General features: G+C 37.7%; 1 protein-coding gene across 4 annotated transcripts in view; it reads left to right on the top strand.

Annotated features, from left to right (window-relative positions):
- Nucleotides 1-17,661, top strand: part of PDLIM5 (PDZ and LIM domain 5) — a 226,911-nt gene that overhangs the window by 204,478 nt on the left and 4,772 nt on the right. For all 4 annotated transcript variants that reach the window (XM_065907222.1, XM_065907221.1, XM_065907219.1 and 1 more), the window contains 3 exons: nt 10,226-10,406; nt 14,407-14,527; nt 16,997-17,112. In XM_065907222.1, coding sequence (XP_065763294.1) covers nt 10,226-10,406; nt 14,407-14,527; nt 16,997-17,112 — 418 coding nt within the window. The remainder of the gene's footprint in view (nt 1-10,225; nt 10,407-14,406; nt 14,528-16,996; nt 17,113-17,661) is intronic.

The raw sequence follows: 17,661 nt of genomic DNA, 5'->3' as shown, positions 1-17,661 counted from the left end.
CTTAGTTTTTATTTTCCACAGTAAGTACCTGTTGTATGAGAAGTAACCTGCAGCCGTGGCAGGAGTAATAATGGTTGTGGTGAGAAGGAGGATATCTGTAGCGGTTTTTGAAGCCTCGCGTAATATCTGACACACAAAAGGCATTTGGTGAATGTTTAACCTGAACAGATCATACATGACTCTAGACCCACTCATCCTTTGGTCATAGTATCTTTGTGGTTAGAGTCATTTTTTTTTAAAGTACTACTATCAATGGGTCTTACAGAAATATTTAAACTAGTATAGAATCTAGTGTGCTACTGCTTTTTCTCAATAAATAAAACAATGTTTCAAATTACTGACTCTATGTAGGGTTATGTTTTTAGAGTTAATGTTAATGAAAACAAGCTTTGACTTATAACATTGTTTCTATAAGCTATGATGCTTTGGTTTCCTAGACTGGTATAAGAGGATAATATGATTTAGATAAACACACCTTTTATGGAGATAGGTTATGGAGATAGGAGTCAAGGCTGCTAGTGTGCTGTTGTAAGCAAGTAGTCACTGGATGGGTTAACAGAATGTGAGACCGTGTCAGTTTCTGATTCTTGTTGTCTGATCATCAAATTCTGTGATTCCTATGATCACCACTGCCAGCACGTCTGAAAAAATTAGTATAGAGAAAATATGAAGATCAAAATAAAAATTACCTTCCCCCCCACAACTGCCTTGGTTTCAGTTTTTAATGCTACACCAGAATGTGGTTTTCATGCACTATCTTCTGCCAAGTAAAATAAATACTTTGTTAAAAACATGAATGGCCACCACTTATTGCCCCCTCATCTGTTAAATTTTATATTGCTCTGGATTATCCCAGCGCTTGTTATCAGTTAAGCATTAGAGCTTCATTTACTAGAGAAGTTAATAGGAACAGGGATTAGTTTATGTCAAGATCCTATTACAGTAATTAACATAGCATATTTGCTTGGTGTTCAAATGCTGAAGCTGCTTGAATAGAGTGTGGTCAGTTCAGAGACCTAGGCAAAGCAGATTTTCCAGTTCTTGACTGCAGTGTCAGTATCACTTACCAAAGCTAGGAGGCATCAGATCAAATGACATTCTCTTGGACACCTGTTTTAGAAACAGGCTGCAGTTGCAGGCTTGACACTTTCAGTATAGAATATTGTAACCTGGCAGTTTAAGATTATTTGTAATTTAAATTTATTTGTTTTCCACAGTGTCATTTATATTATGTTTTTATAATTTATATTTTTTAATATTTATTTTCTAAATGTTTTAAATTTTCAAAAACATTTTTAATCAAAAGCAATCTAATATTATTTTCTTAGAAAAATTTTTGGACAGTTTCAGAAACTTGTATCTCTGATGTTAGTACTGAACTGATTTTCTCTTATTGAACGTATTTTTAGCTTAAAACTCCATAGATCATTTTCATCTAATGTTAAATATTTTGGTTTATTTGAATCTGGGGAAGATTATGAATGTTTTTCCTAAATTGTATTATTTCATGGCAAATAGATGGAGAAACAGTAGAAACATTGGCTGACTTTATTTTGGGGGGCTTCAAAATCACTGCAGATGGTGACTGCAGCCATGAAATTAAAAGACGCTTACTCCTTGGAAAGAAAGTTATGACCAACCTAGACAGCATACTAAAAAGGAGAGACATTATTTTGTCAACAAAGGTTCATCTAGTCAAGGCTATGGTTTTTCCAGTGGTCATGTACGGATGTGAGAGTTGGACTATAAAGAAAACTGAGCACCGAAGAATTGATGCTTTTGATCTGTGGTGTTGGATAAGACTCTTGAGAGTCCCTTGGACTGCAAGGAGATCCAACCAGTTCATCTTAAAGGAGATCAGGCCTGGGTGTTCATTGGAAGGACTGATGTTGAAGCTGAAACTCCAATACTTTGGCCACCTGATGTGAAGAGCTGACTCATTTGAAAAGACCCTGTTGCTGGGAAAGATTGAGGGTAGGAGGAGAAGGGGATGACAGAGGATGAGAAGGTTGGATGGCATCACCGACTCAATGGACATGGGTTTGGGTGGACTCCAGGAGTTGGTGATGGACAGGGAGGCCTGGCGTGCTGCGGTTCATGGGGTCGCAAAGAGTCAGACATGACTGAGCGACTGAACTGAACTGAGGTAAAACTCTGATTAGCTAGTTGCCTTTTACAGATAGATAGACTGTTACATTTTGGGAAATTCTACTGAAGTTCTGATTAAGTTTATTCTAGAACATTTCCAGTCCATTTGTGATAGAAGTACCATTTTTTGATTCGTGCTGGTGAACAGATTGACTATTTGGAGTGCTGATATAATAGGGAACAGGAAATCAGGATACTAGTACAGCCAAAGCCATATTTAATTTCTCTGGTAGAAGAGGCTTATGAAAATACTAGCTTATTCTTGGACTGTTATATCTAGTGACATTAAAAATCCACTTGTATTATATGGAGTTAAATGAACCATTCACATTTAGCTGCTCAGCATTTTGATGAAAGAAATAAGGGATTCATGGTGCTTGAATTTCTTCCTTGATATGGAGTACTTAAAAAAAAAAAAAAAAAGAAGCCATGATACTATTGTCCCATCTTTGCCTACAGTCCAGCACCAGAAAATCACATTGAGACAACTCATTGTTTATTCCAGTGACAGAAAATTTTAACAGCATTGATTTGTTTCTTACTTACTTGTTTTCAAACTTTTCTCATAGGGAGGGCCATCTCAGTTACCCTGGAGAGAAGCCAGCAGAGTTTTTGCCTGTCTTAACATCCATTTCTATCTCTGAGAACTCCATTATTAATAGGTTTTATTTATTGTCCCTTCTGGTTAAGATTTTACTTGAAAATAAAAGACTTCTTGACTTAATGTGTTAGTCCCTCAATTTACGGAAATAGCAAAGACATAGATCTTATGAGCAAGGCATAGACCAAGATTTCAGACCTATTATAGGGGGGAAAATGGGAAGAACAAGATGTTCAGCATTTATATGATGTAGTGTTATGGTGCCGTTATTATCCTGTTTTTGGATAATAATTGTTTTATGTATTCTTGTGTGCATGCTTAGTTGTTCAGTTGTATGCGATGCTTTGGACTGTAGCCTGCCAGGCTCCTCTGTCCGTGGAATTTCCCAGGCAAGAATACTGGAGCAGGTTGCCATTTCCTACTCCAGGGAATCTTCTCAACCCAGGGATTAAACCCAAGTCTCCTGCATCTCCTGCATCTCCTGCATTGGTAGACGGATTCTTTACTACTGAGCCACCCAGGAAGCCCTTAATATATTCTTAGCATATGCCAAATACTGTGTTATAATTTTACCTGAATCATTATTAAATTCTCATAACCTTGTAAGGCAGTTATTATAATTGCCTCAGTTTCACATATGAGAAAACCAAGGCACAGAAAACTTACATATTTGCTGAAGTTACATAGATAGTAGATGGTAAAACCTGCATGTGAACCCAGATCTGTGTAACTTTATATCCATGCTTTTAACTTGCACTACTTAGGAAAATGTTATAGTATTATATTATGATAATTAAAACTATAGAACTCTAAATGAAGTTCTTTTACTTTATGTAGAGAAATACATACCAAGATATATTAATGTGTTTCCATTTCAGTTCAGTCGCTCAGTCGTGTCTGACTGTCTGCGACCCCATGAACTGCAGCACTCCAGGCCTCCCTGTCCATCACGAACTCCCGGAGTTTACCCAAACTCATGGCTTATGCCATCCAACCATCTCATCCTCTATCGTCCCCTTCTCCTCCCGCCCTCAGTCTTTGCTAGCATCAGGGTCTTTTCAAAAGAGTCAGCTCCTCGCATCAGGTGGCCAAAGTACTGGAGTTTCAGCTTCAACATGAGTCCTTCCAATGAACACCTAGGACTGATCTCCTTTAGGATGGACTGGTTGGATCTCCTTGCAGTCCAAGAGACTCTCAAGAGTCTTCTCCAACACCACAGTTCAAAACCATCACTTCTTCGGCACTCAGCTTTCTTTATAGTCCAACTTCCACATCCATAGATGACTACTGGAAAAACCATAGCCTTGACTAGACAGACCTTTGTTGACAAAGTAATTTATTAATATGCTATCTAGGTTGGTCATAACTTTCCTTCCAAGGAGTAAGCGTCTTTTAATTTCATGGCTGCAGTCACCTTCTGCAGTGATTTTGGAGCCCAAAAAAACAAAGTCAGCCACTGTTTCCACTGTTTCCCCATCTATTTGCCATGAAGTGATGGGACTGGATGCCATGATCCTAGTTTTCTGAATGTTGAGCTTTAAGCCAACTTTTTCATTCTCCTCTTTCACTTGCATCAAGAGGCTCTTTAGTTCTTCATTGCTTTCTGCCATAAGGGTGGTGTCCTCTGCATATCTGAGGTTATTGATATTTCTCCCGGCAGTCTTGATTCCAGCTTGTGCTTCATCCAGCCCAGCGTTTCTCATGATGTACTCTGCATATAAGTTAAATAAGCAGGTTGACAATATACAGCCTAGACGTAATCCTTTTCCTATTTGGAACCAATCTGTTGTTCCATGTCCAGTTCTAACTGCTGCTTCCTGACCTGCATACAGGTTTCTCAAGAGGCAGGTCAGGTGGTCTGGTATTCCCATCTCTTTCAGAATTTTCCACAGTTTATTGTGATCCACACAGTCAAAGGCTTTGGCATAGTCAATGAAGCAGAAATAGATGTTTTTCTGGAACTCTCTTGCTTTTTTGATAATCCAGCAGATGTTGGCAATTTGATCTCTGGTTCCTCTGCCTTTTTTAAAACCAACTTGAACATCTGGAAGTTCACAGTTCACGTATTGTAATATATATAAATATTGTGGCTACATATACATGTAACCATATATACTACTGTATAAATCAGGGGAAAAGAAACAACTTAAGCAGACCTGCCATATCTTAAGAGTGTGGCAGTGTACTCTTCTTCATAGTGTTAGAGTGGGTAAGTGAGAAAGAAGTGAGTAAATAACAGACTGAACAGTTAAGAGTTCTTACTTCCCCTCCAAGTGACTTTGTACCATGTACATACATTCTTAGACTCATAGAAATGACCCAGAGAGTGAAGGGTTTACTTTTCCAGTTTCTCATCTAATGTGGAAATATAGTCATTCTATAAGCAGTACTCATTGAGTATTTTATATGCCACTTCCTGTAGATACCAATGATATAGAAATCAAAGACATACTCCCTTGCTTTAAGGAGGTTGCTCTTCTAAAGTGAGTTGAGTCCCTTCCCGAATTCATATTTTGAAACCCTAACCCCCAGTATTTCAGACTGTATTTGAAGATAGGGTCCTTAAGAGGTAAAATGGGGTCATTAGAATGGATCCTAATCCAGTATCACCGATGTTCTTAATAAGAAGAGGTTAGGACACAGACACACATAGAAGGAAGACCAGGTGAAGATGGCCATCTAGAAGCTGAAGAGAGAAGCCTTAGAAGAAATTAACCCTGCCAACATCTTAAGTTTAGACTTCTAACTTCCAAAATTGAGAAAATAATTCCTTTTGTTTAAGCCACTCCATCTGTGGTGCTTTTTTAAGGCAGTTCTAGCAAATGAATACAGTTATACTAGACAAGCAAAGCAATAGCTGTATCAGTGTGGTAAGTCTTACAGAGATACATCCAGAACCTATTGGTGCAAAGAGGAGAGATGGGGATTATCTAGCTTCAACAGCCAGTTACTTTTATTGGAAAGAAATTGCCAGCAATAAAGTTCAGTAGTCTACTTATAATGCAGTACTTTTATACAACAAATATATGCTGAAAGCTTACAAAGTGTTAGCTGATACTAAGGTGGGCTTCCCTAGTGGCTATGTAGTAATCGTCTACCAGTGCAGGAGATGTGGGTTCAATCCCTGGGTCAGGAAGATCCCTTGGAGAAGGAAATGGCAACCCACTGCAGTATTCTTGCCTGGAGAATCCCATGGACAGAGGAGCCTGGTGGGCTACAGTCCATAGGGTCGCAAAGAGTTGGACACAACTGAGAGTTGTTAAGAGAGTAAATCCTAAGAGATCTCCTCACAAGAAATAATTTTTTTTTCTATTTCTTTAATTTTATATCTATATGAGATGGTACCTGTTGTAGTAAATAAAAAAAAGAAGCATTTGTTTTTCAACCTGGATCCCTACTAGCTTGTACCTGTTGAAATTTACAGTTCCTTTCATCTTTCTGACTAAGCTGTTCTTTTTCTCTGAATTCTTACCTGCCTTTGCTTCCTTTTTTTGGCTTAAATATCACACCAAGAAGACGAGCACACCACAGCTCTTCTCTCTCAGCCAGCCCCCTGCCTTCCCATGTCAGTCAGCAGGCATTCAATGAGGCTCACAGTTGCAGAGGACTCGGAGAGGGAACTGAATCCTTCATTCCACTGTGCAGTTATCTAAGCCTTTCGTTCCAGTTCCCAGATGGAAACCCAATCCTCCCTAGGACAAGAAGAACGTATTCAGTGGTAATCCTGTGCTAATGAGTTTGTTAAATTAGTCTCTGCTGACACAGAGAAGAGTGGACTTTGTTACATGTAAGAAATTTTATTGTTTATACATGACTTCGAGGGCACTGACAGGGAAGATGCTCTTTCGGCTTAGCCAAGGAGAATCTGTAGGAGCCTGTCCATGTTAGAATGGAGGTGTGGCAGGAGCAGGGTCACTGTCAGCTCACTTTTTAAAGGTGCAGAGGGAGTTTCTCTGGTGTCGTTATTATCATTCACTATTCAGATTTGATAAAGAAACTTAAGTAAATACCTTAAGATGACCCTTTTAATGGACTGTTTATTTATAGTGGACTCTACCCCAGAAGGCTTTCCAAAAGACTCTTTAAGAATAGCTGAAATGTAAGAAAGCCTTCTAAAACATACAAAAGAAAACAAAAGAAGAATGGAAATCATGGATGAGGCTATTAAAAAATGAAGAGTGGAAAGAAGTTTGTCATTGAGCCTGGACAGTAATGACGTACATACATCCTTGCCTGTGGTTAGACTTTGGCTATGAGCCTTCTGTGCTGAGTCACTTCAGTCCTGTCTGACTCTTTGTGACCCTCTGGACTGTAGACCACCAGGCTGCTCTATCCATGGGATTCTCCAGGCATGAATACTGGAAGGAGTTGCTCTGCCCTCCTCCAGGGGATCTTCTCGACCCAGGGATCGAACCTGTGTCTTTTAATGTCTCCTGCATTGGCAGGTGGGTTCTTTACCATTAGTGTGGCAGTTGACAAAAAAAAAGGAAAATTTTGCAAATTAATGTTTAGTGAGATAAAAAATAAATCTCTTGCTCAGAAGAAGCAAAACTGTTCTTGTTACAGAAACTTGAAAGGAATTTCTCCAAGGAGTCCGTGTAAAAATGGCCCTGTATGATCTTACAGCCAGCACTTTCCACAGCTGCTTCCAGGAGGAGTGCGAGCGGGCTTTGTGGGGCTGTCTCCTCTCCCAAGTGTCAGCGCGGACTGAAGGTGTCACACACAGCACCCGTCATTACAGAGCATCCTGTGCAGTGGGCCAGGCCCAGTCTGCTCAAATTCACAGAATGGAGTTGTGTGCTGGTCTGAGTTGATCTCAATACATATCTTAGAAAGTCTAGAAAATAGGTTGTATGTTCCTCAATTGGCTGTTCTCAAATGTCTTTTTTTACCCCCTAAGGTGAAGTTTGTTAAATATTTGGTAGCACTGATAGGCATGTTTCAAGAGGAAAGCTTTCTTCCAAGTGCATGCTAATACATACGCTTCAACAGAATGTGGAAATCGAGGTTGAACTGACTTGTTTTGCGAACTGAGGAATCAAATAAAGATACAATAAGGATACTGGCCTCAAGGGGCCATCCACCCTTCTGGATGAGCTGAAGATGTGCCCTAATAGATACTACCTAGTAAATAGGTTTGAATCTGTTTTAATGTCCAGACAGATGGTAGCATAAAACCTTGAAGTTCCGCCATCCTCTGCTTCTGTGTTATGGTCATAGTCAATTTAGCATGGCAGATTTTTCAGACAAACATAATAAGATACCCACCTGGTGAAAAGTGCAGCGCACTCCTAAAACTTTGTCAGCCTTTGAGCTTGTGACTCCTTGGCTTATCTTTGAAGGTAAACTACTTGCCAGATATATGTTGAGAAAATGAATGAAGTGTTAAGTAGGACTGTTTATAAACCAGTTGAAAATAGAGGGACAACCTACCAAAAGTGCCATATTCTGTTACATAATAAGTGATCTATAGCTCTTTTATTTTCTGGTGAGAATTAATTAACAAAAGGCATTCCTTACTAGTGGTAACAAAAGTGATACCCTAAAGTTTAAAAATAATAACAATTTAAAAAAATAAAAATAATAATAATAGTAAACTACTTTTCTCAAATATTGAAAGCTGCTTATGCAAAATGGCATCATAATAGCAATAAGAACCAAGGCTCAGACGGTAAAGTGTCTGCCTGCAATGCAGGAGACCCGGGTTCAGTCCCTGGGTCGGGAAGATCCCCTGGAGAAGGAAATGGCAACCCACTCCAGGACTCCTGCCTGGACAATTCCATGGACTGAGGAGCCTGGTAGGCTGCAGTCCATGGGGTTGCAAAGAGTCGGACACAACTGAGCGACTTCACTACAAAAAGTAGGGTAAAAAATGGGGCTTCCCTGGTGGCTTGGATGGTAAAGAATCCACCTGCAATGCAGGAGACCCACATTTAATCTCTGGGTCAGGAAGATCCCTTGGAGAAGGGAATGGCAATCCACTCCCACCCTTCTCCAAGGGATCTTGACAGTGGTCTGGTGGGCTATAATCCATGAGGTCACAAAGAGTCAGACACAATTGAGCGACTGAGCACACACACAGGGTAAAAATTACTTTCTTACACCCCACAGAACACATTTTAATCATTCATCGAAAGCCTTTCAACTTGCTTGATTCTTGGAGAATTAGGTGCTAGTTCTGAGAAAACAATATATCTGCAAAGAATTTCCCAGTAGTAGATAGTTACTCAATACAAAGGTTATTGTCAAAGGCTAAAAAATGTTTTAACTTTGTAATGCTCATTGCTGTGACTTTTCCCATTAATTGTCTGCCTAAAGGTCGAATATCCAATGTTTACTAAGAATTAGTTACCCTGTGGTCACTCAGTCATGATAATTGATGGTAATGTAATCAGAGGCAGAACATCAGTTGACTAAAGCAGTGTAATAGAAATCAGGAAGTTCAGCCTCTGGCCTTCATTCAGTCAATGATTTTATGATATATGTCATATCTTTGACCATTCCATATCTCAGCTTCTCCATCTGTTCAACTGAGTTCATAATAACTGTCCTGGTCTGTCTCACAGGAATGTTGCATGGACAAATTAGATAAGTGTAAAAGTGCCTTGGAGGTAAAGCCACTCTATGAATGAAAATTAGTGTGATGTAGCTACTGAAAAGTGTGTTGCAGAACCTAGAAGAGTTAATCTCCACAGGCTTCATGACTAGATAAAGCTTTATAATGGATTCCTGTCAGGCAAACGAAACCCATCTTATCAGTTCATGGCTGTATAGTATTTAATGGAAAAGAAATCTCTTTACAAACATTTTCTTACCTTGATACAAGTGTGCATTAGAAATCAGTCATGTTTGAATTAAATAAAACCTTTCTAAGTAGCCTTAAGTCACCTCTAATATCCAGTTTACAATTTCTGTAGTCATTTTGGAGGGTGAGGATTTGATATGTTTACTAAAGTTGTAAAATAAGTATATGAAACAATGTATGGGGGAGAGAAATTGACTAGAATTTTTTTTTCCCAGTAATAATTGTTACTGTTTTTAAGACTCTGACATTACCAAATTGAGATTTTAAAAATTTTGTTTATTTTATAGAAATCTCAAGCTCTCATTTCTGCCTAACCGATATATGTTTTCCTGGTTACTTATTTTTCTGTCACAGTTAGTATTCTCATTATCAGTTGTTATCATGACACACTCAGTCATTGCAGCGCAAAAAACCTAATTACCAGATCCCTTGAAGACAGAAAACCAGGGCCTTTCTTGAAGGAATCCCTTTAGTGCTTATTCCTCTCGCCTGTTCTTTTCACTTCAGTGTACAGAGAGTTCTGTGTAAATTGCCAGCACCCATGTGTTAAGTCCTTGAGAAGGAGAATTGAGCAAGTATTTAATTGTTTGGACATTGCAAATAAGAGTTCCTATTCAGGCTAACTAGGAACTTTTATTCCAGAGCCAACTTGATCTCTTTTCTTTTGGCAGGGGACCATTCCTAGTGGCATTGGGGAAATCTTGGCACCCAGAAGAGTTTAACTGTGCTCACTGCAGAAATACGATGGCCTACATTGGATTTGTAGAGGAGCAGGGAGCCCTGTATTGTGAGCTCTGCTATGAGAAATTCTTTGCTCCAGAATGTGGTCGATGCCAAAGGAAGATCCTTGGAGTGAGTATTGGAAACCTTTTCACTCTGAGTGAGTTTTAAAGCAGAACAATTTTTTGGTATGAAACCCTTCCATCATTTTTACTTTTTATTTTCTTCTTGCTTGATCCCCTCTCTGCTTTCATCACTATTTATTTTTGTAAAGCAAAACTAAATAGACCTCTGTGGAAGTATATTGGACTCATGGGGTTAAGTTGTCTTTGGTTTTGTCTTACTGAGTACTGGCTTGTCTGGTGAAAGTCTAGCCACTGTGGGGAAAAAATAATTTACTGTGGGTGTGCTGCCTCAACAGGACCCTGTTTGCTCAGGAATGAAGAGGTCGCACAGGACCACACACATCTGAGTTCTCAGAACTGACACCTTCACTGTTTTAAATTAAATTCCATCGCTTTTATAAGAGCAGCATTTCCCCATTTGTCAGGGTTCAAGCACGGGACACAGATCTCATGAAATATATAAAACATGAGGCTTATAAGTGATACATTTTTCTTGAATTCATATAATGTTTAAAAATATAACCTCAGGTTTATGAGGGTATACATGTGATAGAAAAATAATTAAACCACACCTTTTTTTTTTTTTTTTTTACAAAAAGGTAGTAATTTAGGATTCAGATACATAATAAATAATGATGAATGTATGAATTTTCTATTCTGGAATACCCAATTTGCAGTTGTGAAGTAAGGGTAAGGCATTTCCTATGGGTGACCAGGAGTTGAAATTTTACTTTAGAATTAGCCAAGGTGACTGGACTCGTATGAAACACCTACATACAACTCATACAAAATTTGAAAATTATGTTGCTGAGTTCTGATATCCCCAATATAACAGTGTAATAATGAAGCTCTAATTCATTCCCATTGAGAGAAAAGAGTATGAAACAGTGATAGATTTTATTTTCTTGGGTTTGAAAATCACTGTGGACAGTGACGGTAGCCATGAAATTGAAAGATGCCTGCTCTTTGGAAGTAAAAGCTATGACAAACATAGGCAGCATATTAAAAAGCAGAAAAAAACACTTTGCTGACAAAGGTCCCTATAGCCAAAGCTATGGCAATTATGTACAGTTGTGAGAGTTGGACCACAAAGAACTCTGAGCGCCAAAGAATTGATGCTTTTGAATTGTGGTGCTGGAGAAGACTCTTGAGAGTCCCTTGGCCAGCAAGAAGATCAAATCAGTTAATCCTAAAGGAAATCAACCCTGAATATTCATTGGAAGGACTGATGCTGAAGCTGAAGCTCCAATACTTTGGCCACCTAATGTGAAGAATCGACTTATTGGAAAAGACCCTGATGCTGGGAAAGGTTGAGGGCAGGAGGAGAAGTGGACAGCAGAGGATGAGATGGTTGGATGGCATCACTGACTTAGCAGACATGAGTTTGAGCAAACTCCAGGAGATAGTGAAGGACAGGGAAGCCTGGTGTGCTATAGTTTATGGGGTTGCAAAGAGTCAGACACAACTTGGCAAATGGACAACAACAACAAATTTTAGAATACATCTTTAAATGAGTCTAAAACTTTCAAGACACTCTAAAATTAGAAATATACTATGTGAAATATTTCTGTGTTATTAATTTGTACAATATGTAGAGAGGAAAACAGGAGGATAATTCAGGCTATACCTTTTCAAATGACAATAAGTAGACTAAATTAATACTGTTTTAGTATATAAATGTGTTCTATGGATTGTAGAATGATTAATAAAACAAAATCAAGTAAGAGTTTTAGCACCAAATGAGGTTCTAGAAAATGACATCTTCAACTCGTTGCTTTACACATGCACCAGAACTTTACTAAAGGGACAAGTTTTCTGAATTGTGTTTTAGTTGTTTGATAATCTTATGTTAAAGTGGCTTAAAACTCAACATTCAAAAAACTAAGATCATGGCATCCGGTCCCATCACTTCATGGAAAATAAATGGGGAAACAACGGAAACAGTGACAGACTTTATTTTCTTGGCTCCAAAATCATTGCAGATGGTAGCTGCAGCCATGAAATTTAAAAAGATGCTTGTTCCTTGGAAGAAAAACTATGACAAACCTAGACAGCATACTAGAATGTCTACTGCTGCACTATATAAAACAGACATTTTTCACCACTACACATCAATAAGCTTATTTAAAGAATGATTAGTGTTATTTAAACATATAAATGTGGTGAATAAAAGTCAGTCTTTCATAAGCATTTGCTACACTAACTGCTTTTCCTCAAAGGGTGTCAGGAGACACTAACTTGTAATGGTTTCACAATGTTATCTTGAAAATGTCATGAAGAAAGGGCAAAACATTTAAAAACTAAAACAAACCTATACATTGTCCCTATACAAACCTATACATGTCTACAGCAGTAGACATTGCTTTACTGATAAAGGTCCATCTAGTCAAAGGTATGGTTTTTGCAGTGGTCATGTATGAATGTGAGAGATGGACTATAAAGAAAACTTAGCACTGAAGAATTGATGCTTTTGAACTGTAGTGTTGGAGAAGACTCTTGAGAGTCCCTTGGACTGCAAGGAGATTCAACCAGTCAATGTGAAAGGAAATCAGTCCTGAATATTCATTGGAAGGACTGATGCTGAAGCTGAAACTCTAATACTTTGGCCACCTGATGCAAAGAACTGACTCCTTAGAGAAGACTCTGATGCTCGGAAAGATTGAAGGCAGGGGGAGAAGGGGGCGTCAGAGGATGAGATGGTTGGATGGCATCACCGACTCGGTAGACATGAGTTTGAGCAAGCTCTGGGAGTTGGTGATGGACAGGAAAGCCTGGCATGCTGCAGTCCATGGGGTCGCAAAGAGTCAGACACAACTGAGCGACTAAACTGAACTGAGCCTGTTAAAGATGGGATAGTAATCTATCTCAAGGATAGAAAGTTGAGTAGATACTAGAAGCCTTGGTTATTATTTGGTTCAATGTTTCACTTGTTGTCCATGCTCATAGTGATCTCTTTGGGTCTAGATAACTGCTGTTTTTTCCCATTGTTCTTCGGTAGTGAACTGGGGCATATTCTATGGCTAATGATAGCTGTATCATTTTATTTTGACAGTTTTTTATTAGAAAATATTTCACTCCACAACAATTAAAAAATACAAAAATGTAAAGAATAAAATTAAAATGACCTATATATTTACCAGTCCCAGATAGATCCTCTTAACCTGTAGGATGTGTTTTCTTCCAGTTTGCTCCTGATAAGTAATTCATTTACAGAACTGTAACCATACTATACTTAGAGCATCCCGTTTTTGTGATAATTATTAAGGAAAGAGTAAGTTCCTGTATTACTAACTGCTCTTCAAAAATGATTTCTAATAGCTTCATTTCTTTCTCTGAATTCAAAAAAATAATTCTTTACAAAGCAAAATTCTCAAATTTTCTTTTACTAATTAAAATCTGGTCCAAGTCTTTGATACTGGTATATATAACCATAGGGCTGTTTGTTGACTAGAATCCATGCCCTGTGGTTCAGATTTTAGACCCTCATTTGAATATGTGCTTAGTATAGTCATAGCTGATTTTCAAAATCCTAAACATGTGTTAAACATGATTGGATTACACTGATTAAGTTGTTGCTTCCAACATGGGACAATGTATAGGTTTGTTTTAGTTTTTAAATGTTTTGCCCTTTCTTCATGATATTTTCAAGATAACATTGTGAAACCATTACAAGTTAGTGTCTCCTGACACCCTTTGAGGAAAAGCAGTTAGTGTAGCAAATGCTTATGAAAGACTGACTTTCATTCACCACATTTATATGTTTAAATAACACTAATCATTCTTTAAGTTTATTGATGTGTTTCTGTGAAAAATGTATATTTTATATAGTGCAGCAGTTTAGATGAGCTGTGAGTCTGTCCTTAAATATCTCGAGTTCCTTAGATGAAAAGCTTAGGCAAAGACAAAGCATGTATGTCTACTTTGGGGTCAGTTTAAAAGGACTGTATTGGTATAGCTGGTAAAGTATGTGTCATCTTGCTTTACATCCAATTACCTTTCTGTAACAGGAAGTCATCAATGCTTTGAAACAAACTTGGCATGTCTCCTGTTTTGTGTGTGTGGCCTGTGGAAAGCCTATTCGTAATAATGTTTTTCACTTGGAGGATGGTGAGCCCTACTGTGAGACTGGTAAGATCTTTAAGCCAGTAGTTTCTTAAGTTGTAAATGAAGATAAAATCCCTATATTGCTATCAATTTGAAAGGAAATGCTAACCAAGATATAGTTTCACTAAAGGTTTTAGGAGCACTTAATGTTACTGTAACTATGTAGCAAAAATGTATAAAATTTTTATATGACTATCAAAATCAGATACTACCAATTTCATTAAGAAAAGTGCATGTATAGGTAGTTACTTAGAAAACTATTTTTCTTGAACCTCCTATAACTTATGGATATAAATCATATGAAATTGTATAGCTTAAAGCCTTATTTTACACTCCACTAGTGAATTTTGAGTGATTATAAACATGAGAAATGTTCATCTTTTGAATAGAATATTGGTACGCTCTTGAAGGCAACTGCCTTGACAACAAACTGGAATCCTTTGTTATTTTTACTGAATCGGAAGGTAATCATGGTTTGCTCCCTTGGTGAGATTACTTTTAAGAAAACAAGCTCTCAGTATTAATGCCAATCTACTACATTTGTGCTAAACTCTAAACACTTCCTTTTCCTTTCCAAGGGCTGTAAGTAAGCTTTCATAGCACTTATTTATTAATGTTATTCTTACTTAGATATTACTACAACATGTTGTAGTAACAACATACATCTTTCAAAAAATAAAATATTTCCCCTTTATTATGCCTCTACTTAGTACCACCACATTCCCCCATGGGGTTTTATGGTTGTTCTACCTTGCAGTTCAAAGGGTGATACTGGACGAAGGGAATATTCCGCAATACTCAAAGAAACAGTGAGCCTTCTAATTTGAGGCTGTTGACCATGATTTGACTCTTCTTTGCCCAATCTAATTAATAAATTCTAACAGTTCTATCCCCAGTGGACATTGAATTGATTTATTTCTCTCACCTCAACTGTCCCCACTAAATCCAGGTCACTCTTACTCTTTGCCTGGACATTATAATTGCCAGCTAAAATGGTTTCCCTTCTTTCCCCCAAGCCTCACATAGCTGTAGTAATATTTTGTTAAATGTGAATCAGATTGTGCTTGATACCTTATGGCTTCCAGTAGAGGAAAAACTGTATTCCTGCCTGAGGCCAGCTTTGCCAACCCCATCTCCTCCACCTGATTGTTTGGATTCTAGAGAATGTCAGTGGATTCTTAGCCACACCTGGCCCCTTTGTTGTTTCTGAACCTGCTAAGATCCATCCTGCCTTAAGGCTTTTGTATTTGTCTCTTTGGACTGGAATTTCCTTTCCCAGGTTTTCTGAAATGGTTCCTCCCCCTCTTTTATTTTCAAGTCTCAACACAGGTATTATCTCCTCTTGGAGGCCTTTCCTAACCCCTTCTGTAACATAGTGTTAAACACCTCCCCCAGTTATTCTCGATTGCATCACTCTTGTCTCTCCTTTATGATCCTTATCACAATCTGAAGTTGTTTGCTATCATTTATTTTTAAAACATAGTAAATGATGACATCCTGATCCCAGTGAGAATATAAGCCCCATATGGAGAACAACCACATCTATTTTCCCCACCATTGTGCCTCTAACCAGCACCCAGCACACAGGAGGACTCTGTGGGTGTGTGCTGAGCAGATGGCACTAAGGAGTATTGAGGATTGTTGAGAAAGGTGACTCAAGTTGCAAATGGCAGCCTACTTTCTCCTCTAGCCCAGATGGGATTAGAAATGTCAAAGGGTGAACCATGAGTGAAAACACATAGTAAGAGTAGCTGCATAAAAGAAAATTGCCAATAAGTTCTAATTTAATAATGATAAACATCTTGTCAAAACTACTTTCTTCAGAAGGAAGACATTAATACTTTATAACTCTGTGTCAAGTAAGAGGTATTCCCTGGGTAAGGATTTTTAGCATGAAGTCGTAAAATGGGAAGAAAAATATAGCAGAAGAAAAAGTGGATAATATTGTTGTGATACAATCCAGCTAGAAACTCAGTCACAGCATTTATTCACGAAGGTTTCCTGTGACTTTTTTTCTTCCTTACCAAGTAGATGTGCTGTGGAACTTGCTATTAGCGGGGTTGCGGGAAAGAAGGTTTTTTTATACATTTTTCATGATTTATGTTCATTAGTCTTATTGTTGCTAGGTATTGGACGTTCTCTTATATTTTATTGAAATAATCATGCCTATTGATAACTTATCAGAGAACAGTGATCTTCATATACATTTGGGCATTTAATAAGTTGGACAGAACTGAGAAGTAACATATGGAAAAACATAATAAAGAATGTTAAGTTGTATATATAACGTTTTCCAAGGGTAAACTGAAATAAACTACACATAATGCTGAAGTTAGATGTTATGCCATCTGAAAATTTTTCTGTTACTAGTAACTGTATCTTTATCATCTCATTTAATTCTCATTTTGTTGCTGTTCTCTGAAAGCTCTCATTCTACGTCTTTCGTCTTTGTCATGTTTCAATTACGTCTGCCTCACCCCTGCCCCAATACAGATTATTATGCCCTCTTTGGTACTATATGCCGTGGATGTGAATTTCCCATAGAAGCTGGCGACATGTTCCTGGAAGCTCTGGGCTATACCTGGCATGACACTTGTTTTGTATGCTCAGTAAGTAAACTCCTGATTCCCATTCAGAGGAGCACAGTATGGCCATTTCTAGCCTGAACACTAAATGGAAATAACGATTTTTATATCTATCAGTCCCTGAAACCTAGAAATGTTTTACAGTGGTTTTGAAAGTCAAGTTCATTAAAATTTTTGGTACTTTTTGAAATTGTTTGGCACAGAATAAGATGCCTACGCCTTTAGAGAAATATTCTTAATACATCTTTCTTTGTAAGGAAAAGCTATAAATTTCTTAAAAACAGTAAGATTCTTTTACGTTTTTTAAACTATGTTTTATTGGAGTGTCTTTAGTAACTTATGAAAACAGGTAGTTCTTAAAATAGAAGCAAACTTTTATAAATATCTGTTATTGACTCAATACTGGAAGTAAACTATATGTTGATCCATTTCCTTCCTTAGCAATAGTCTATGAATATTCTTTTCTTTTTGAGACTAAAATAAACTTGTAGTAATATATTTACCTCTCTCATTTCATATTTTAGTATATTTGATTTTTATTGATGAATATTGATTCAGAGTTAACTTTAACCT

Source organism: Muntiacus reevesi, chromosome 16 (genome assembly GCF_963930625.1).
Source record: "Muntiacus reevesi chromosome 16, mMunRee1.1, whole genome shotgun sequence".
Taxonomy (NCBI): domain Eukaryota; kingdom Metazoa; phylum Chordata; class Mammalia; order Artiodactyla; family Cervidae; genus Muntiacus; species Muntiacus reevesi.
This window is presented reverse-complemented; position numbering and strand designations above follow the sequence as displayed.